At 33.3% G+C, this 22,597-nt stretch overlaps 4 protein-coding genes across 4 annotated transcripts in view; 2 read left to right on the top strand and 2 right to left on the bottom strand.

Moving 5' to 3' along the window:
* The first annotated feature begins 85 nt into the window (after positions 1 to 85).
* Positions 86 to 1,541, top strand: Polr3h (RNA polymerase III subunit H). The gene is made up of 5 exons (XM_083043636.1): positions 86 to 291; positions 382 to 565; positions 654 to 794; positions 883 to 1,007; positions 1,090 to 1,541. The coding sequence occupies exons 1-5, from the start codon at positions 181 to 183 to the stop codon at positions 1,141 to 1,143; spliced, it is 615 nt and encodes a 204-aa protein (XP_082899762.1). The 5' UTR covers positions 86 to 180; the 3' UTR covers positions 1,144 to 1,541.
* A 39-nt stretch (positions 1,542 to 1,580) lies between these two features.
* On the bottom strand, positions 1,581 to 10,791 carry LOC145939372 (uncharacterized). The gene is made up of 8 exons (XM_083043634.1): positions 10,655 to 10,791; positions 9,634 to 10,555; positions 6,756 to 7,120; positions 5,990 to 6,283; positions 5,249 to 5,540; positions 4,183 to 4,378; positions 3,505 to 3,653; positions 1,581 to 3,334 (listed from the first exon to the last, which is right to left on the bottom strand). The coding sequence occupies exons 2-8, from the start codon at positions 9,728 to 9,730 to the stop codon at positions 3,186 to 3,188; spliced, it is 1,542 nt and encodes a 513-aa protein (XP_082899760.1). The 5' UTR covers positions 9,731 to 10,555; positions 10,655 to 10,791; the 3' UTR covers positions 1,581 to 3,185.
* A 66-nt stretch (positions 10,792 to 10,857) lies between these two features.
* Positions 10,858 to 12,941, bottom strand: Arpc1 (Actin-related protein 2/3 complex, subunit 1A). Its single transcript, XM_083043635.1, has 6 exons — positions 12,527 to 12,941; positions 12,160 to 12,420; positions 11,778 to 12,068; positions 11,481 to 11,659; positions 11,075 to 11,344; positions 10,858 to 10,992 (listed from the first exon to the last, which is right to left on the bottom strand). Exons 1-6 carry the CDS (start codon positions 12,591 to 12,593, stop codon positions 10,954 to 10,956), a joined length of 1,107 nt encoding a protein of 368 aa, XP_082899761.1. The 5' UTR covers positions 12,594 to 12,941; the 3' UTR covers positions 10,858 to 10,953.
* A 251-nt stretch (positions 12,942 to 13,192) lies between these two features.
* Positions 13,193 to 22,597, top strand: part of LOC145939318 (uncharacterized) — a 65,272-nt gene continuing 55,867 nt past the window's right edge. Inside the window, exon 1 of the mRNA XM_083043549.1 lies at positions 13,193 to 13,293. The gene's annotated coding sequence lies outside the window, so the exon portion shown is untranslated. The remainder of the gene's footprint in view (positions 13,294 to 22,597) is intronic.

Here is a 22,597-nt window from a genome sequence, read left to right on the forward strand (position 1 = left end):
AGTTTGTCGGAGATCATTCTGATTGGTTGATACTGTTATAGTATTGATATATGTACTTTATTATTATAGCTCCCCGGGTCCTCGATATGTGTAGATACATACAAAAGTACAAACCTGGTACAAACACGTGGTGTCAAAGTTCGAACTGTCATTTTTAATTGTAAATATTTGATCAGAAAAATGTTTGTGCTTACAGAATTAAAAGACACCGTTAGAATATTACCGAGCAATTTTAAATACAAATTAAATGATGTTGTTGCTGACGAATTAAACAAAAAGCTCGCTAATAAAGTACATATTATAAATTATTTCTAATTATTAAGGTACATTTACTATAAATATACATGACAAAATTATTTTAAATATTTAATTATTACACAGGTTTACAAGGATGTAGGGCTTTGCATTGTGTTGCACGATATTACAAAGATCGAAGAATCGTATATTTTTCCAGGAGACGGAGCATCACATACAAAAGTGACGTTTCGATTTATAGTGTTCCGTCCATGGGTAGAAGAAATATTAATAGGAAAAGTTCGTAGTTCCAGCTCCGAGGGTGTACATGGTAACAATCTGATTTAGTTTATCTAATTTAGTTTTTCATTGTACACAGTTTTCTTGTTGTTATTATTAGCATTTATGTCTTGTTACAGTTACATTAGGATTCTTTGAAGATATAATTATACCACCACATAAGTTACAACATCCATCACATTTTAATCAAACACAACAAATGTGGTTTTGGGTATATAAGACTGAAGACGGAAAGGAGCATAATTTGTATATGGAAACAGGTATATATATCATGAATGCAATTAGGATTAGCATATATATTGGCTTAAACATAAGTCACATATATAAAATTAAGATATTTAATTTTAGGAGATGCAATACGATTCAGGGTAGTGGAGGAAATGTTTGCAGAGACACCTTTATCATCTACGGTTAATGCACGTGATGGAGGTGAAATGCCAGAAACTAGTAATGTAGCACCATATATTTTACAAGTAAGTGTTTACGAATTTTTAATGTCACATTAATCAATGTGCAATTTTTAATCTCGACAATATCTCAATATATATTTGATAGGGATCAATTGACGAACCTGGTTTAGGTCTACTTATCTGGTGGAAAGATGTATAATTTATTTTATAGTGAGAATCCCAAATAAAATAAAGATATGATTAAAGTACAATAAACTCTGGTCAATAAATTTTTATTTTACAGCACATTCCATTATATTATTCTGTATCGTCAATTAACGTTGCATCTGTGAATGATATTTCATAATGTGACTTAGTTTTCCAATATAACCACCTGTGTAGATATATCTTAGTTTTGATTGATAACAGAATTATCAATTATAATTTGTACAGTATGTACAAAGGCGTTATATGTGCTAAACATGTGACAACACGTAGAAATTATATTTGCACACAATTATCAGATTGCTTTGAGAGATCTACTTCATCTACTTCATAACTCAATTTAATAGAATAAATCTTAGAATTGAATGCTAGAATTATTACTGAGACTGTATTATGTGAGAAATACATAGCATTCTAATAAAACTTATGTTAAAGATGGATTTTATATTGATGAAAGATATCATGAAGTGTGATATATTGTGTAATAAATGTTTTCTAAATTTAAGAATTATCATTAGCAAAATGGTTTACCTAATTACGTTAATATATACTAATTGATAACGACAAAGAAGAAGCTAATGAAACATCTTAAACTTAGAAAATATATTAATATACATATATAATACTGATTGCACAATATATGCTACACTGCATATATCTTTTGTTTAAACAAATTAAGACGTATTCTTTGGCATGTGTTATTGCTGTTGTTCTAATACACAACTCAAACATGCAGCGCTCGATTAAATTGATAAATATGATGTACTAGTTTAATCATAAATTATGATACATTAATAATAATCTACTTATTTGATACAATGTTAATAAAGGATATATAAATACATATCGACGTAAATTGTTAAAATTACGATATAAATTGTTAAAATTATCCATTTGAAACGCATGCAAAACATCTTGTCTAATTATATGTTACATTAAATATATGTATACTTAGTCAAAAACCACAAAGAATATATAGCGAAAAGTCTTAAATTTAGAAAACACTAATTGCACAGGGATATATTTGTATATATATATAAAGATAACGTATATAAATGACGATTCCACATTATTGTGGGTGCAATAAATAGTGAACCTCAATTCTCCATCTACAACATGTATCGTCAAACAAATAACACGAATCACGTATTCATAAATAGATTGCTGAGGGTAAAATGGCTTGGAATGTTACCTTCTGTGTAATCGATATCTGCTACGTATACTTTCTCTCTTTCAAGCAACATGTGTGTAATGTGTTGCAACTACAATCGCAAAAAATGGGACAATGCGCACTTTTAAATGGGCGCATTCGGCGGGAATAGCAATCGAGCAACAATTAAATATAATCGATACATACTCGAATAATTATTCAATTGCTTCACGACTTTTGTGTGCGCGCCTCGATGACTTAGTCGTTTAAATGTATGCGAATCAATTAGAATTACGAACAATATAAATTTATCACAGTCCTAACTGTTGAGTCTCTTGCCATACGTTTACTCGAGCTTTCTCTACATTACTAGGAGGCAAAAAAAGGACTCTCTTCTTTCTGATGCGTTATCAATCTCTTCTAATGTACAATATCGAGATAATTCACTTCTGTACAAGATCATTACAATGCATAGACATGAGAGTCTCTTTTTTGCTTCGTCTAATCGATATTAGACACAATAAATTGCAATCTTACATGGCCGAATAAAAAAATACGAACGAAAGTGCATGGGACGTTATTAAAAATGTCTATGCGTTAATATTTTGCACGTTTTGAGGGCTAGTGTTTTTTTTTCTTAGACCATTATGAGGAAAAAACATATTGTTCTTTCATATTATCTGGACGTCTCAGTTGCTTATTCTTATCTGTCTATACTGCTCCCTTTAATTATACCGTTTTTGTTTTTCGTTCGAAATATTGCTTTCTGCGAAATTCCTGCAATTAAGATCTATTCCTCGCAGCTTAATATTTTTTGTTTGACACATACATCTATTCGCATATAAAGAATCTTATTTTGTCGTGGATATATCCTCATTAAACATCGTTTATTCGATGATTAGGCAACGCGGTAGATGTTCACGTAGGTAATCAAACAATTCTCGCGATGTTCCTGGACAATTAGTTAGTTCTAATTCGTGTAAGTGTCGAAGCTGTATCAGACTGGATAAACCACTACTTGTGAGCAATGGGCAACCTATATAAAATAGATTTTATTTAGTAAATATCCTTGTATCAAATATATATAATTAGATCTATATAATTCAATTTTTCTTATACAGCTTTTATATATATAATTATTTAATTATACTGCGTGTATGTATAAGAAAAATTGCATAAAACTATGATTCAGAGATGATACTTTACCTGCCACGGACAACACCTGCAGAGATCTCATACCGCATAAATGTTGAAGTCCGAAATCTCTAAGTTGCGAACACCATCTTAAAAACAAGGCGCTCAACGAGACCATCGTGGAGATGTAATTCATACCGATATCCGTGATGTGTACACACCTGTACAATAGTATGAATAATACAATGCAAAAGACATACAAATGCGATACCGAAATAAATTACATATATATGTCAGACGTACAAAATAATAGATAAGATTTACTGCCATAGCAAATAGTCGCTTGGCTAAAGATAATTACGGATCTAGTAGCTCTAGACTTTCTGTCACTTTGTGACATATGAGTCAGATCATTATGTAATGCGCGATCTTAAATAGAATGTCTAGAAAAATACTTGTTAGGTAACTAGAAGATGCCTTTCAAAAGTTATGCAGCTTTTTTAACAAATTATGTCTTCATTTTAATAACATTAATGTTTTCCAAAGAAAGATATATATAAAAAAAAAATCTATATGTATATATATATATACATATGAAATATGATTTTTTGACAGCATTTTATGCGATATAAAGTGCAACATTTCTTTATATTTTATGTAAATATATATAGTGATTTTTTATAGACTTACTATATTTTTAATTGTCAAAAGTGATATTTTGAAAATTATGTTCTAGTAATTTTCTCTTACCTATCTAACGTGAGTTCTTCTAAATTATTCAAATCACAGGCAATGTATTCTAAGGCTGCATCTGTAATCCTTGAGCACCAGCTCAGATCTAAGGAACGAAGTCTTGGCAAATTTTCCGCAATTAATTCGACACCATCATCAGTCACTTTACTGCATCCAGAAAGTGACAACACAGTCAGATTGGGCAAGGAATGTACTAAAACAAATACAAACATATTAATTTAATATTTCTAAAAAAATTACATATGCAAGGAAAAATACTTTAAAAGTATAAAAAAGTTTTGAGCGATTACAATACAATATTTTTTTATTATCTTATCTTTATTCTTTAGAGTAAAAGTTATAAAGAAATATATAATTATAATTTTTTATGTTAAAATTATCACTATTACATTTTTATCTTAATAATTTTATAAATTTAATTAATATAAATAAATTTCACATTTCAGAAAAATATGAGATATAAAATCTTGTTCTTAATTATCTTTTGCGATATCTATTTAAATAATGGTATCACAGATCATTATCTGTAAAATATACACACGCGTACTTCTATACGTATAATTCCAATCTGACAAGGAATTACTCGTGACAATTTGAAAGTTAAATAAAGCTGCGTTCCTTCATTCTAAATTTAATGCCAAGCACGTATGCATCTGTCTTAATTTCGGCCTATCACTATTGTACATCTCATTTACCTTTGTCGTTCACAGAGAATCTCGGTCAAAATTTAAAATTGGCAAACGGCCTACGGTTGTCGAGAATAATATCATGTAATCTATACATTATCATAATTTAATGTGAATTGTCATTATCTGATTTTAATCGAAGAATAAAGTTTTATTATCTATTTAAATCAAAATAAATCTTTTTTTCATTTGTAAAGTTAAAACAATATTTACCGATAGTTTTATATTTTTATACAAAATATTTCAAGCATCTGATATTATTATATAGCATCGCTATATCTTGAATATGCTGCAACGACTCAATAAAAAAAAAAAAAAAAAAATCTACGTGAAAAATAAAATCAAAATAACAGAAGTGAATAAATAACGATTCTCACCAATATTTACTACGCCGTGATTTGTGAGCTCCCAGCAGGATTGCAGTTTCAAGATGCTGAGTGCACTGCTTTGCTTTGCACTGAAGTAACCAAGCGCAGCATCAGTAACGTGATAAGCTTGCAGAGAAAATTCGTAAAGGCTTGGCAATAGCTGAGCCACGGCGCCGACGGCCTCATCGGCCACATTGATGCAATCCGACAAAGACAATGATACTATTCTAGGGGTGAGGCATGCCCATAATCCAGCCTCCGTTATTTCATTGCAGCCGGTTAATTCAAGCTCGTACAAAGCCTAAGAATAATCACACAAAAAAATTGTATTCGTATCGTTTTACTCTATGTAATCCAATTAACTGACTCTTTGTGCTTTTAGCTATCGAATTTTCGAGCCGCGAAGTGATATCCATATAAAACGACATCATGCCTGAATAAATAGCACTCTGCGTTTGCATAAAAGTTATATATTCCTATTATATTATATATATAAAATATTTACATATTTATTATCAGGGAATACAAACACATCATTTAAATGGAACTTGTACACGCGAATATAGTAATTTTTCTTTTCATCTTTTTAAAATCTGATTATATAATTTTGATAATAATTTTAATAAATTATGATTGAAAAATCATCATTATTGTAGATGCAGAGGTTCGCGATAAATTTCTAGTTTATTTGATAATAAACCAATATAGCAAACGGCACATGAGAAGAGAAAACTTATACAAATAATTTACCTGCAAGTGATCCAAAAGAGCCTCTAGACCTCTATCCGTTACCGCGCAGCATCGTAATGACAAAGAATGCACGTATCGTTGTGCCAATGGAAAGCCGCGCGTTAATTCCGGAATATCTTCGTCGGTCGCACCTAGGAGGACCAAGGAATCCAAACCTCTTCTTACTAAGGAAGCATATAACCGGGTACGCGAGGTCGGCTGCATAGCGCGAGCTTCGCGACATCGTATCACTGGCACCAAACCCGTCCAAAGACGCGGTTTTGCATACAGAATGTCTCTCCATCTCGTACAAACCTGCGTACAACGATATGCATTTGATTAGAAGAGCTGTGACAAAGACACAGTGTGTTATGATGCAAATATTCTACGAGGGGATATAGAGAGTAGGTCTATTATCAGAGGCAAGCCATATAGATTTAAAGATAAAGGGGTTGAGAATCAAAGTAAACAAGAGATTTATGAAGTTCGATATCTAACTGTCATATTGATACAACTGTAAAAAAATTATAACTCATATATTTTAATTTTAGAATTTATATTTTTAAGATATACGTTTTTGCCATATATTTATTAATCAGATATCTCATGAAAAAACAATGATATAGAGAATAAAATATCTTTTTTAAAATTAAATCTCTTGTTAAACATTATCACAAAAATCGAAAGAACCACGTTTTCGATAAAATTGCAAGCTTGTCTGTATTATTTATATATTTTTTGATTGTGAATTTTGTGAATGGGAAATTGTGTCATCCGCTGCGTATACCTGAGCCAAAATTCTTCTCTCTGAAGGATTGAAATAGAGAAAAAACCGCCCGAGGAAATTGTCATCCTGTATCAGCTGCTCCCACGTAACTGGTGGCATGTACCCCCCGGTTCCTCCGCTGGCCAGCGGTACGGTCATCTTTATTCTGTTCCTGGGTATTCTGGCTCTGCTTGGGGTGACATTATTCAAGCGTTCCTTATTGTTGCCCGCCGATACATTGTTGATAGTCTGCGCGACACTTCGACTGGGCTTTTCGGGCGTCGCGTTCGCATTATTCGCGCTCTGTAAATTCATGTAAGCGACACTGCCACTTCCTCCGCAAAAAACGTTTGTCACGCGTTCCATGACACTGCTTTTTCCGCCTCCTGAAAATATAAGTAAGAATTTTAAAACTGCGTGCGAAATTTGTATGACGCTAAGAATTTATGAGAACGATGATTTATGGAATTAAAGGTCAAGGAAATTTGTGAGAAAAAGGATTTATGGAACTTTGAATATTATATAGATATTGAGCAAGATGCACATCAAGAGCAATTATAAAATGTTTAACGCGAATATTTAAATAACCGAATTTCTTCAAAGACGCATTCGGTACATTTTTACTGCAAAATATACAAAATGGAACAAAAATGTAGGCCGCTACTTTATATAGAAGCGTATTCTATACTAATTAAAATAAGCAAAAAAATTTATATAAACATAAAAATGTGTCGTTTTTACATTACGTTAGTTATGTTTGAGAAGAAACTTAAGATTAATTACAAAGCATGTTATTTTATTTCCAATAAATACAAAACAGTAAAAAATAAAAGTGTAAGAAAATAAATGTAAAAAATATTCCATGTTTACAAAATAAGCATTAGAGTTAAACAACATGTATATTTTTACATCAAACTAACTTTAATATAACTGACAATTTAGTTTTTTATTTGTTTATCGGAAGAACACTTGATAATTTTTTACTTTTTTTGGATGATAACTAGGTACTGTTATGGACATCTTTTTTAAAACTTTTACTACTGTTTTGTATTGTTGAAAATAAAATAATACGCTTTGTAATATCTTAAGTTTTAACGCAAACACCTGACTGTAACATGAAAACAATGTATTTTTGGATATATATATTTATATGAATTTTTTTACTAATTTCGAAGTAGAAGCCTACATTTTTCTTATAACTTATAATGATATAAGATAGTGATTTATCAGCTGAATCAAAGGATAGAATTTTTCGATAGCTTTTGAATTGATACCATAAGCATAATTATATCACAATTTTTCGTTAGAGAAAAATCTGAGATGAGTTAAGGTTCCCTGGAGTATTCTCGTTTTATTTCCTAGCTGTATACGTCCTATTTGGCTCGCGGCGCACCGCTATTTCCTGTTTGCCATTTATCTTGCAAATTATTTTTATTTTTAGTAACTGCATTTGATATATAGTTTTATACTCAGGCATAATAAAATTAACTAATCATATTTAATAAAGACCAGTATAAGCGAGATTATATATATTGTGTAAGATTTTCTTTTCTACGCACTCTGTGTATATATTTTTTTGTACAATATTTCTATTCTATATTTATAATTTTTTGATCGATAAAAAACAATATGACTGTAATATATAAATTTTAATGTAATGTAATATATCAATTTTAATTGACGATTAAATTAAATGACTACCATAATTTTGTTCTCTTCTTATCTCGGCATATATTAAATCTGATTCTTTATGCGTATATATTTGGTTGAGGCAAAAAGAGAGATCCTATTTATGCCTTTTTTTGCTCAGAACCAAATCCGTCTCTGCTCTGGCTGATCACGGTTTTGCCAACCCGGGACTGGCATCTATCCAATCACGAAGATTGACTATTTGCGCATCTGAATGTAAACGCGGTCGATCTAAAGACGATGCGTCTTTAAACTGCCGAAAGTGACGATCGGCCGCAACGCACATCAGCGTGTTTAATGTTTTAAACTCGAATAAAACACGTTTGATCCTAGATCAATCGTGATTACTTGGCTGCAATTATCTTATCAATGTAATGAATCAGGTTGTCAGGGATTGCTGCGAAACGCGATGCTAAACGGCTGAATAAATATGCGTTTCTAAGGCGTCTCATTATGCTCGAGTTTGCTATTTTCGCGTGCACGAGAACCGAGAACGTGTACATATCGATTCCATTGCAGTTAAAATTGCGACGACGAAAGAGTCACGTAGCGGTATCGCTTAATAAATTACGGAAAATATATCGCGTGTATAAAGTATACGGCGCGAGATTTATCCCTGCGCGTGTAAAATAACGAACGCGTCTTATATACATATATACATATACACGTTGAACGCTATATGGATAAATTAAAAAAAAATAAAAAATAAAAACAAGAGGGAGAGAAAGGAGAGAGGGAGAGAAAGAGGCGCGCGAAAGACGGGTTGTCACAAAGAAATCAATCCTTTATCCTGATTACGTAACGGGATTGAACCGAGGGGATTTACGTCGTTACGGAACGCACAGAGTGAGAAAAATCGTAAAGGGTCGACATCGGCAACCCTTTGCGCCGCGCGTCTTTATTTTTCAACGCCGTCCAAGCGGAAGATAAACTTGACACCGATCCGAAGCGCGCGATCCTTCCTTCTAGTCTCTGTTTCCGATAGCGCGGAAAAAAAAATCGAAGCCAACGCGAATTCAACGCGGAATCTACACGACGCGCTCGTGTTACGCACGCTACTACGAGCAGCAAGAGGAGGAAGAGGAGGAGAAGGTGGTGGAAACTTATAATAGGGGTGCTATAGAAGGGGTAGGAACAATAAGGATGGTGAGAAACACACTGGATGGACACAAAGGAATACAAGGATATACGTAAACGTTTCACCACCGACCATGATGCTTCGACGTCCGCAATCCCAGGCCGTTAATTCGCTTGGTCAGTTCGGCGCTGGCACGCTCGACGACACCCTGCGCTGATATCGAAGACATGGTACCACCTCGACGGGGTGCTCGTCAGCTCTCGTCCCGTTCCGCACTTGTTCCTTGGTGCCCGTGATTCGTAGTCAAGAGTGGCACAGCTCGGTCTGCGAATGACGAGGTCGCATCATATTTGACGATGATAGTCCCACGTAGGCGCAGAGGATGAGCTTCCTTTCCGAATAATATCGCCGCGCGCCGGCAGCGGCGGCGCTTCCTGTTCGCGCGACGCGCTCGCAAGGGGATGATGACGGTGATGATACGAAGGGATGATGAGAGCGCGCGCTACCTCCCCTTTAATGATTCTCTCCTTCTCTAGATTATTAAAAAAAAATAGGAAGAACAAACACGTCACCCTTAGAATCAATAATCACGATCGGCGCGACATAATCCCAACATTCACGGAATATCCGGACGGCTGCGTCGTCGACGACGATAGCAATATTGTCGATTTCGTCCGTTCTTCTAGCTTGTTTTTAACGACGACGACGGGCCACTTTGTATTGACAATATTCGCGTCGTCGTGCGCTTTTGTTTATTACAACGGGCATGGCAGCGAAGCGGAGTACAAGCGCGCTGCAGGCAGCACATGGGGGTGGTTTGCGCGAGACTGAATCGATATTCGCGCTACTGATCTTGTCCGGCTGCCTTTTCCCCACCCCTGCCGAGGGTCTACTAGGCGCGTGTCAGCCGCTTATGCCTGCCGACTGATGAACCGCCCGACAAAGTCGTGCGCCTGGTCGCATACAACTCGTGTTTTACCCTTCGAGCCGCTTGACATTCTCCTGCACTCGGTGTCCCGAAAATTGCGATCGGGCATTGGGATAAACGAATAAACTATGTAAAGAAAAAATAAACTATCAATTGTTATGTCTTTAACAAACAGATATTTTAACATTGTGTTTTATTAACATAAAATAAAAAATTAATAAATACCATATGGATCATGGAGACTTTATCAGGTTCAGGTTTTCGGGACACCTTGTATTTATCGATGACGTGCGAGCGACGTCAATAGCTAATGTTGCCTTTTTATAAGAATGCATTATTGAATATTTCATCCATATATATTATACGAAGGATGGAAGTTCTTTCCAGGGAGGTAGGTCGCGACGTGGAAAATTTAATAAGGTGATTGATTAATGAGAAATTGTATAGTATTCATTTTAACATTTATACATCGTTGTATTGGATGTAATATCTCTGATCTTTGCAATGTAAAAAAAGTTTCATGTTTACGCTATCTTGAGACCAGCAATGGAATTCTCTAAAAGCTTAATTTAAAAAAAAAAAAAAAGATAGATTAGAATATATCATAATTATTAATACTGAAATAATGCATATGACACAAATTACCTTTAAGTCCCAAACTACAATTTGTCCGTCTAAACTGCTTGTGCTAAATTCATGATCGGACACCCGACGAATGCAATTGATTGTATTTTGGTGCAAGCTATCTAAAGCGTTATCATTCGTCTCGTTCCTCGCTTGCCGATCTAATGATTGGAACTTTCGCATGGCAGACAATCCGGCGATCTCTTTTTTCTGTGTATTATCCAACTTTGACGCAAAGTATATTTGTCCGTTGTCGTCTATAGAATATAACATCGGCATACAGCTATGCCCCTATATGTGAATAGAGATTCTTAGTTAGTATAATGAACATTTATACATTATAGTATACTTTATAGTATAGAAAGAACATTATAGTATAATTTATAGTATAACTTTATAGTATAATTTTAAAAGTTGCGTTATTTACCGTTGTAACAATGTTATTAGATCCTATCCAAATGCAACTTAGAAACGGTAAGTGCTCTGTATACAGTCTCACGACTGCGTTTCCTTTAGTAGCATCGGCGACACATATAGACGAGTTGTGCGCCACCCAACAGATTTTATTGCCACATGGGCTGAACGCTACTGAATGTATCCAGCCACCTAAATGCATAAAAGCAATAATTATATACAATTCAATTTTTCAAAATAGCACAATTCTGTATTTTTCAATTAACATAATTCTGTATTTTTTAATAATAAATAATAAAAAAAGTCTTACCTCCGCTGGGTGTATTAGGAAACTCAGCCAGTAAAGTTCCTAAGGTATTACTGTGTCCCCAAGGAGTAGTACCAGGAGCATCCTCCATATCATTGATAAATGCACTGAAAACACGGACTTTATAGTCCGTAGATCCAGCAACCAGAACCTTGTTATCCGGATGCCAGTCAACGGTAGTTACCGTGGACCTTAATGGACGCTTTATATGTTTACATAACCACCAGTTATTCTCTGATACAAAGTAACAAACAGCTATAACTCGTCCCCCAGAACCAACAGCAAATTTATTTTCTGTAAAGATAATCACAAATAAATATAAATTCAAATATATATAATAAATATATATATATAAGTAAATATACTCTGCAAATGTATACCATACCTAGAGGAGACCATTTTACGCAAGTAGCAGCTCGATTTATTCGTAGGAGAACCCATGCAGGATCCCACTTGCCATCTTCCTTTTGAGTCCATACATAAGCGTTTTTATCCGCGGAACAAGTGACTAAGCGATTGGTCTTTGGCGCCCAGTCGATTCCCATGACAGCCATGTGATGTTCCTCCAAGGTCTCCAGCAACTTCCATCCGGATGCAGTACGTTTGTGCACCTGGATCTCATTGTTGTTTGGGCATATGGCAACTTCTGCGAAGAAGACGAAGAATCGATTATCGCCTCGCTGCTTAATTAAATATTCAATATCCAATAATAATAATAATAATAATAATAATAATATCGGACACCTCCGTACCTGTTCTATCTTTATTCCACGCATGACAACTGATGGCTTCGACACCGAAGTTATAGACCTCCGTCATTTCGTGCTCGCTACTTGCGAAAGGGACGCCTCGGGACGCCTAGTGCGTGAACGAAGAAATCAGCGAATCGAGCAATGAATCAGCGGACACTTGACACGAACACGGTCGACGGGCGCGGTCGCTGATTAAACTTTGCCAAACCGAGAGAATTCCGGCGTCCGAGCAATCGTATATCCTGGACAGCACTCACGGAAATTCGCGGACTCTGGTCAGTCTACACGAATTTCCCCGGTCTCTCCTGACGCTCGCAAAAACACGCCCCACCGGAATTGACAGTTCATCCGCAGATAGCGGGTTATCTATCTCCGCTTCGAGGTTATGTTGTCCCGGATGTACGTATTGCACTGTACAAGCCTCCCACTAACCTTGTTCCACTCACTTCTACAGCGACGACCTCTGTCGAGCGTGAGCGGAAGGAAACCTAGGGAAATTTAGGTCCCTAGGAACTTGCAACCTTGCTCAAGTATTTTCTTTCAGTCGAGTTTCCTCTCTAGATTACAGTGCATCGATTTTTATTTTTACGAAGTTGGCAAACCTGTTCGCGCGCTAGAATAACGATAAAAGTGAAGCGGAAGATTTTATAGTCGAGAGGTCGGCATAAAAAAACGGGATGCTGCGTCGTAGATCGAGGAGCCCCATCGATTGGAATTGAAATATTACATGTCTCTGCCTCGCATTCGCCTCGAGTCTTCGGAAAAAGGTATGGGAAGTATTACAAAAATACAGAGATTCTAAACTTGTCTCCGAGAATAAACGGACAATTCAAGTCCAATTTTTTCGCCACTTTGGCGACAATCGATTTCAGATGATAATCGTTATTTTATTATCTTTAATGACTCTTTGAGCTTTCATTCTGTGAGACACGCAATAAATGAAGTAGGTTATGATACAATAATACATGTGCGAGATAGAAAATATATGTGTGAAATATCGATTGCGTGTGTAAAGGAAAAATTGAAACGACGCGACGCCCCGATATAGAGGCGGCGCGCGCTGAATAGACAAATTCATCGTTGCGAAACGTATTTGCTATTTCGATGATTGAAACTTGTCGACTGTTTCTCTTGTTTCGAAAACAGTGATTGCGGCCGATATAAAGTAGCCGACCGCAGCTGTGCGCGATTGCAACAGATTTATTTCCGCGGCGCAAATCGTCCCCGCGCTGTCGCACAGCACAAAGCCAAAATGCGCCCTCGTTTAATCTACCGGCCATTTTCCGTTTCGCCGTATCTTGCGTTTGATATAGCTAAGGCCGCGTGATGAAATATTTTCCGTCGCGGATTAAAGCTGCAAAAAACATCGATGCAGCGTCTCGTTCAATGTGTGTTTCCGGAATTGCGCGATTCCCTGAATATTCGCTATACATGCAATAATACACACGCGCGTATGTATAATCTCATCATTTTACGTTTATTTACACTCTGAGAGAACTTTTCTCTTAGAATTTACCCTGAAAATCATAGTAATCGTGGAACAATATGGTATGAAAAGAATTTTAGGAGAATTTCTCTGATTAATATTTATCACAATAAAAATAATAATATCTATCACAATAAAATATAAAACATGTTTGATAGATTTTACTAAATTGCATGGTAAAATTAATCAAACATATTTTATATTTTATTGTAATAGAGATATTATTTTTATTGTGATAAATATAATCAGAGAAATTCTCCTAAAATTCTTTCCATATCATATTGTCCCACAATTACCATGATTTTCAGGGTATTTTTCTAAGAGAAAATTCTCTCTGTACATGAAAACTTTTCTAAATAATCTACTACATTGCCCGTAAATCGTATCAACAATTACGCGTGTTTTACAGTTTAATTAGTTTAAAAATTTAAAGTTAATAAATATTTTAATAAAGGAAATATTTGAGAATTATACATTGAATTAAAATATATTTTTGATTCGTTTCCGTAAATATTATATTGTTAAAATTAACTGGAAATTTAATCTAATTGTTTCCATCTCTTTCTGAAGATTAAGTTAGCGAAAAGGAAAGAATTACTTAAGCTTCAGTTAATTTTAACTAATTGCTTTACGGGACCAATCCTATAACAGATTTATTTTAATCGCTTAAACTTTGTTTCTCTTCTAATAATTTAAATTTATAGAGTAATACATATAATCTTTTGCTCTTCTAATTATCCAGCACAAGTATTTTGTGAGTGCTCTCCGGCAATATATCTCGTGTTTTCAAACAAGAGCATTCGCATTCCACTCTCTCTTCTCTGATGTATTTAAATCTCCGTTTGCGTTCTCTTGAAAAAGTAATTATCGCTACAATATAAAATAAATAAGTGGTTATAGAATAATTTCAAGATATTCATTATATGATAATTTTTATGTATAGATGTCTATTATATTTAATGTAAAAATATTTTATTAACTCAGATGTTAAAACATATGCGGAAAAACTTTTAATTATTTATATAATTAAATAATTATAGGTTATTATATAATTATATAATTAAATAATTAAATCTTTCTGTATATTTTTTTAACATTCGAATTGATAAAATTTTTTTTACACTAAATAATAAACATTTATTGATGAAAATTATTTGAACACACGTATCTTGCAATTATTTTATAATCTTTAATTATATTATTAAATATTCTATATATTTATAACATTTGAATTGATAACATTTATTTATACTAATTATGAATATACCTATATATGAAAATTTTATTTTTATATATGTATATATATTATTTAGTAAAAACGAATTTTTTTCAATTTAAATACATGGAAGAATTTAATTATTTAATTATACAATTTAAAAATTTAATCTTTGCTTATAAAGCAAAATTATTTTATGATTATTGAATAAACTTGTGAGGATGCAATATAAATTTCTGTTTTTATCATTTTCTATAACAATGACTCTAATTTTCTATATTCTTGTAAAAGTTATCTATTAAAATGAGATATGTATACAGCAGCGTATATTTTGCTTTACTATGCAAAGCGGCTTTCTACCCAGTTAACTCTCTCTCTCTTTCTCTCTTAAATTAACTTTTAATGGAAATAACAAAATTCTATTACTAGGTAGATAAAAGCCCTCTTGTGCCTCGTAGTACACATCAAAAGAGACTTTTTAATATCCAGTACAATATGATATAATAGAGTTATTATCTCGTTTTAGTGGCTAGGTAAACATGGCATTAATATATTAAAAAACATATTCCCCCAAAAGTAGAATTAAAATTTGTATGTAAAATCTTAAATGTTACATTTTTGACAATTAATAATTAAAATTAAAACGTGGAGAATAATATTTAATTATCTAAAAAATATACAAATTTTACTTATGTATCTATATAATATATCTGAAATGATTTTAGTCTCGATTTTTCGAGACGAATTTTATATGTATTTTAAAAAAGAATATAATTTTTATTTCTATCCTAAGGACAATACCACCTTTCCTATTATCCGAATGGCCCTATAGTGTCGATTTTACGAGCACAGTAATACGAATACAATATTCGATGTGGTCACTGTGAGACCCGGAAAACCACCTTTGCCACCGAGAAATCAGTCCCCCGAGAATTGACCGGGTCTGGGTCTGACAAACAAACTGGTTAGACCACCGTTGCCTCGTATCCGTACTAAATAACTGCTCTCCAAGAGCGTGCCAAGTCGTTTTCGAAATCGACTGCCCTGTCGACCTTGAGGTCTTAGGTCTTGATATATACTAATCCGGGTAAATTCAAGCCCAGGCACCGTGTTCGACTAATAAAAGTAGAAGGACAAGTGAATGCTATAGATTGTAGTGTGGGAAAAAAATCGCGTAAAAAAGTGATGTTTGTAATATTTCGAATTTAGGTATGGGATTATTTTCACTCAAAGAATATAAACAAATAATTTGCATAAATATTTTTAAATGTGATATTTTTAATATCTTAAAAGAACGAAAATTGAACTGTTTTCTAAATTTTGTTTTATGTATTTTTATATATTATCATCTTATATGCATATGGTATAATATTTGTATATCGTAAAGCTTTTTAATTTATTTAGTAATTTGAATCACACACACACAGATTTTTTCAAAGTTTTGAAATAGAAAAAGATAGAGTTTTACGATTGTCAGCTGGGTGTCATGTCCATTTTTCCTTGTTTGTACAGGTCATCTCTTAATCGGTTTTACTATGGCTATGCCAGACACACGCAAATCTATATTCAGAGATGTGCATTATTTAAAATAGATGCATTTAAAATAAAAATATAAAATGTAAAATGCCTATTTTGTATTTTGTATCTAAAATACATGCTAAAACTATTTTACATTTACATTTAAATGGTTTTTATTACCCATTTTTTATATCAAATGCATTTTTCTTGCAAACTAAAAATTAATCAAGATATCAATAATATGTATAATAATTAAAATGTTATTAAAGAAATCATTAAGTAAATATTTGCAAACAACGATAAACATTTTATTGTAATTCCACAGGTAAATATATTTATGTATATATATTTTTTGTTTATATTAAAAATATATAAAGTATATAAAAATAAAGTTTATGTAAAGTTTATAAAGTTTAAAGAGTTTATAAAAGAAAGTTTATAAAGAAAGCTTATAAAGAAAGTTCATAAAGTTTATAAAAATTTAATAAAGAAATAAGAATTTAAATATATAGATAAGAATTTAAATTCTTATTTCTATAAATGTAAATATTTTTTATGAAAAACCATTTTTATTTTAAAAAACCATCTTAAAAATGCCTATTTTCCATTTCCTATTTTAAATGAGTATCTGAAAAGCATTTTGCATTTTGCATTTTCAAATGAAAAGCTTCTAACTATTTCGCATTTTCTATTTTAAATGGGTTTGGACATTTTGCACATCCCTGTCTATATTACAATCGTACACATATATATTTTGTCTTTTGTACGAAACGAATTTAATAGGAAAATTTTTCAATCGTGTTTTTTGTCAAACTGCTTTAGAAATACAGCACTAGTTACAGTTTCTATTATATCTACAAGAAACATAATCTAAAAAATAGTATTATTTGTAACTACATTTTATTTCTGCTTAGATATATAGGTTTATATTTTCGGATTGATAGTTGCGCGCAGATTATTCTAATTCTAAATATAAACATTAATATATTTTACTGATATTTTTATATATTTTTACATTGTTTCCAAAATTATTCTTTTAAAAACAACTTGTTTTTTTATTACAAAGATATAAATTTTTATTAAATTATAAGTTTATAAAGTTTACATAATTTTTTTATTAAGTTAAATTAATATATCGCCGATATTTAATATAAAGATATAAAAAGCAAAGAATTTTTATTCTTTCATTATTTAGTTTTTTTTTAACTTTTATCTTTAGATAATTCAAACGAACAATGCTCGTTATTTACGTGTGTATAAATATGACATATTTCGATAAATATCTAACAATAAGTCTGTCTTTCTCGAGAAATTACGAGAGCGTAGCGCATAGATTGCGTGCGCGCCGACCGTTTGTACTTTTTACTTTAATCCTGACAGGCTACATTACTGCGCTGCCATGTTTAGAAGTGTCTTGCTTCGGTGCTATTTGAATCTCTGACAACGACACGAGAGCGAATCTCATCTCGCTTGGCGAGAGAAAATTTGACAGTATAGCGAGATAAAAACCGGCAGAGAGATTTAAATTTCATTATCTGCCGTTCATTAAATTAGCTCAGCTCTACTTTTTTGCATTTTCTTTTTACGTAAATTACGAGTTATCAGATTTCGTCCTGGTAGGCTTCTTCCTCCCTCGGTCTAATAAAGTCGCGCGATAAAATGCGAGAGAAACGGCGGCATTCCGATTTCCTATTTAAATTATTCTCGCGCCAGCATCGCTCGCCGAAGGTAATGATGAGCAGGAAAATATGGAACTCCAATTTCCCCTTCCCCTATACATATCGAAGATTCCGGACGTGTATCTAATGAAATTTCCGTTAAAATATGCGATCACTCGCGATGCTTTTGAGCGTTGGGATACAACGGAAAATTCTTTCAGATATTACTCCCCAAATTTTGCAATGATTATGAACGATGAAGTTTTTCACTCAAGAATGTCCACTTTTAAGAGCTTAATAATAATGATACTATTTGTGAAGTTTCCCGAATACATTAGAATTGAATGAATGAAGGTAGGATAAAGTATCAGATATAATGGGCGTGTTAAATTGCGTTATCACTTTCGTATTTTTGCGTGGAACTGCAAATTCAGCACTGGGAGATACATTTAGATAAAAGGTAGACCCAACGGACACGTTAATCTTGCCGTATGCTCGCCACGAACTTATCGACGCAATCTTCTCGCGACGGACAGACATTTACAACGATGTAACCGGACGTAGAAAGCAATTAAGTAATTTATTTTTGTTACGATTATATCTAACATTATTTTTTTCCCTAATCATTAGTATACTATATATTGTTTCATTGTTTGAAACATTATGCAAATAAACAATAATTAAGAATTATACAGCTTATAGAGATATTATCAAATTTATGACAGAATACCATATGATGAGATATTAATTTAATGTTTACAGACATGCATTCATTTATTTCGCATAATTATTATCATTAAATGTGGTCGTCTGAATTTAAAATTTAGTATTTTTGATATTAAATTTGAATTTTAAGTAATTTTACATTAAATTTTTTTATACAAATTAGCAGTAGTTTCTAATGTTTCGACTTAATTTTTTGTTAAAATTTATGAATAACATTTTCGCATCGATTTTTAATTAAACTGTTCGGGTTAGGTATGCGAACTTTTCGACGTGCAAATCTGCGATTGAGCTACTGACGTGTTGACGTTTTACTGACGATCCCTATCGCTGGAAGAATATTTTAGTCGGCGATATTGAACGAGCGAAACGTCAGCTTCGACTTGCATATCGCTATATGTACGTGTCATGAAAGGAATTTTATCTGATATCAGGTAATAGAGTTCACGCGTGGAGAGTATCGAAGGAAACTGCGATCGAAAAGGGTTGTTCATGAATGAGAACATTTACAGAAACGTATTGTTGCAAATTTACGGAAAAGTTATAATCTTATATACAGTCATAATCGTTCAGATTTTTTATTTGCTTCAGACATACGATATTTTGTCTCAGAGATTTCTTTAATGATATAAATCAAATATTTTAAGAATGGTTATAAGTCCAGAGTTAAATTTAATAAAAAAATTAAATTAAATTAAATAAAAAATTGCTAACTGTATTTATAAAAAATATATTCATTTTTGACGTTATCCTATAGTGCTCTGTATATGCAGGCGAAAGTTTAGATTGTTATTACGAAAATTTTTAAACGCGTGATCCTTAAAAAATTAAAGCTCGTTAATAGTTCGGCAACTGTTACAAACGTTAATGAATGTCTGTAACAAAAAAGTCACTATCACGTATAATTCTTGGAACAGAGATAGAACATTTTTGCACATTTCGGAGAGCTGTAGAGAGAATTTAATATTAGAATCAAATTTCGCATTTGCGCTTCAATCGCTGATTTGAATTTTACAGTAGACCGCACATAGATATCGGTGATGAACACATCCGAAGAACGAGTCCTATTGCATTAATGTGCTCTTATTGGTATGCCGCTGTTGCATTTCAGCAGTTGCACCTGACGTGCAAGCTACCTTTGATTCAGGATTTATTGGTACGTGAAGAAGCGATTATTCTCTCGAATGCAACGAAGGCATTGTCTTAGCTGGGAGAAATCTCGCGAATATATAAAAATAATAACTTCCTTGCTTATCGCGGCTTATCTCATTTAATATAGGAAAAGGAGCAATAAGAATCACGGCATTAATCACGGTAAAATAATCACGAAAGCTCTGACTTCAGACAATTTTTTATTTATTCCCGGCATTTAAGCTTCATCTCCACAAATTATTTTTTTTATATAGCCTTAAGGATTAAAAAATCTTTTGTATACTCTGTTTTTTTTTACTACGGACTGCAATAATAGCTCGTGCAACGCGACAAAAAAATGCAGCTTTGTACGCCACTGTCCTGTTTTAAAACAGAAAAACTGACCTGGAATTTTTACAAAAAATTTTGTCAGATAGGTGTTGATCGTTGTAGCTCTGGGACAAACCGCAATCACACTGTAGTGTCAGTTTTTTGAAACTTTATAACCGAACAAAAATTCGATTTTGCGTTTGTCAAGAGAGAATGGTATAAAAATAGGGCATTCATCTTTTTAATAGCAGTACATTATATTCTCCGTTCTTAAAGCGTGGGTTTTTTTTCGCACTATTGTTATCGATATATCGAATGGCGAGCAATGGAATTTGCATAATACACGGTCGAACGCGGGAGAGAACGCGCGATTGTAATTTATCAGAGCCATCCACTTGGCCCGCATGTCAGCCGCGCGTCTGATAGCATCGAACGGTCTGACGAGATCGATGCATTAAATCGGATACGTATCGTCACTAATGCAATGACGACAATAATGAATCTAATAAATCAATATGACAGCGATAATGCTCGTTGACATCTTTGTAATTGTTGACGGACGTTGTTACATATATCGGTAATAAAATGTCAAAAATTAGCAACATCTGTGCATCGTAATCGCTTGTTCGCTAAAGTTTCGGTCAAAAATAGCTACGGTAAATTAAGGGGATTTATCTCATCTGCACCTTCATCTTTATCGTTTTCAGGCATTAATTCCGAAAATTGCTGTAGTAATTTAGTCGATGTTCTTTGGATGACTCGCCATCGTTAAATGCGCGAGGAACTTTTCCAACTTCGTCATCTCAATGTTCTTCCTACCCCTACCCTTTTATTACTTGAAAATTAGAATTTAAGATGCGAAAGCATTTTGATTTCCTGAAAGTGATCGCGGGTAACATTTTGCGAATATTTCGTTGCCAAGTATAATTAAATCGATAAAAAAGATCGAATTTTTAAAATCAGATATTGTCATTTTTTTAACATAATATATGCAGTGCTTAATTATATCGCGATAAGCTGAGTATACCAGAACCAGTATTTCAGAGCATAACACACTCTGACGAGCTTATTCGGTTATAATACAATGATATCATCTGCGTCTTGGTTTTTTTTCAAGAAGAAATTGTTAAAATCAAGACGCTATTTAATATTCTAGTTCTCCCATGTAATCTCATAAGAAATCTTGTTGTTACAAAGTACTGTAATCTCAACGAAACTGAATTACACTGATAATATCAACCAATGGCGTCTTTATTTCGTCGACTTCTATTAGAGAAGACCATACGATGTCGTATCAAGACTTATTTAAAGTCGGGGCGGAGGGAGAAGGGTGGCATTCTCTCATCCCTTACCATATCGAATTGGCCAAACAATTTGCGAGCTGAACGTTATAAGGTCGGATGATAGGATAAAAATCCGAAAGGGTGAAAATGCCCACATATACCAAGGAAATTACCTACTAAGAGGGGGAATATATGCGCGTAACAGTTTCTGAAACTGCTTGCAATTTACGATGTGTACCCCGACCAAGCCGGAAAAAGCTATCGGGCTAGTCTGCGCAGTAATCCGCAGTATTCACGGATAAAATATCCGGCGCGAAATCGTGCTCGCGGGCTGCCGATTCTTCGTCTGCGAGGATTATCGCTTTCCAATTGTCGACGTTTCTGCAACGAAAAGCATCGTTGATCGTCGAAACTTTCGCAAATACGATCGCGGTGAGTGTGTTATTGACTGAACGAGATATCGTTTGAGTTACGAACAGCAGATGTTACTAACTTTGCAATAACATTCGTTAAAATCATCTAAAAGAAAAAACTTCTAGATAAATAAAGAAAGAAATTTCATTTAATATAAGAGTAATGGACGCATTCAAAAGAGAGAGAGAGAGACAAAGGGAAATATCTATCTTCGGTTTATCGATTATATCCAGTACGAAGATATTCTATTTAAGAAGAAAGAAATATCAGATTTAGTGATCTTTTATTGGGAGAAGATTAAAATTATTCATT

Source organism: Prenolepis imparis, unplaced genomic scaffold (assembly GCF_030444845.1).
Source record: "Prenolepis imparis isolate NDT839.2.m4 unplaced genomic scaffold, iyPreImpa1.0 SCAF_8, whole genome shotgun sequence".
NCBI classification, from domain to species: Eukaryota; Metazoa; Arthropoda; class Insecta; order Hymenoptera; family Formicidae; genus Prenolepis; species Prenolepis imparis.

What these genes read in the sequence shown, in the direction of transcription:
- Arpc1 (XM_083043635.1), bottom strand. Translation starts at nt 12,593, where the DNA reads ATGACGGAGGTCTATAACTTCGGTGTCGAAGCCATCAGTTGTCATGCG. An exon ending in CGTAAAATGGTCTCCTCTAG is followed by an intron (nt 12,069 to 12,159) that starts GTATGGTATACA and finishes TTATCTTTACAG; the next exon opens with AAAATAAATTTGCTGTTGGT. An exon ending in CTAATAACATTGTTACAACG is followed by an intron (nt 11,345 to 11,480) that starts GTAAATAACGCA and finishes ATTCACATATAG; the next exon opens with GGGCATAGCTGTATGCCGAT.
- LOC145939372 (XM_083043634.1), bottom strand. Translation starts at nt 9,730, where the DNA reads ATGTCTTCGATATCAGCGCAGGGTGTCGTCGAGCGTGCCAGCGCCGAA. An exon ending in AGAGAAGAATTTTGGCTCAG is followed by an intron (nt 6,284 to 6,755) that starts GTATACGCAGCG and finishes CGTTGTACGCAG; the next exon opens with GTTTGTACGAGATGGAGAGA. An exon ending in TCACGGCGTAGTAAATATTG is followed by an intron (nt 4,379 to 5,248) that starts GTGAGAATCGTT and finishes TATTTGTTTTAG; the next exon opens with TACATTCCTTGCCCAATCTG.
- Polr3h (XM_083043636.1), top strand. Translation starts at nt 181, where the DNA reads ATGTTTGTGCTTACAGAATTAAAAGACACCGTTAGAATATTACCGAGC. An exon ending in CAGCTCCGAGGGTGTACATG is followed by an intron (nt 566 to 653) that starts GTAACAATCTGA and finishes GTCTTGTTACAG; the next exon opens with TTACATTAGGATTCTTTGAA. An exon ending in TAGCACCATATATTTTACAA is followed by an intron (nt 1,008 to 1,089) that starts GTAAGTGTTTAC and finishes TATATTTGATAG; the next exon opens with GGATCAATTGACGAACCTGG.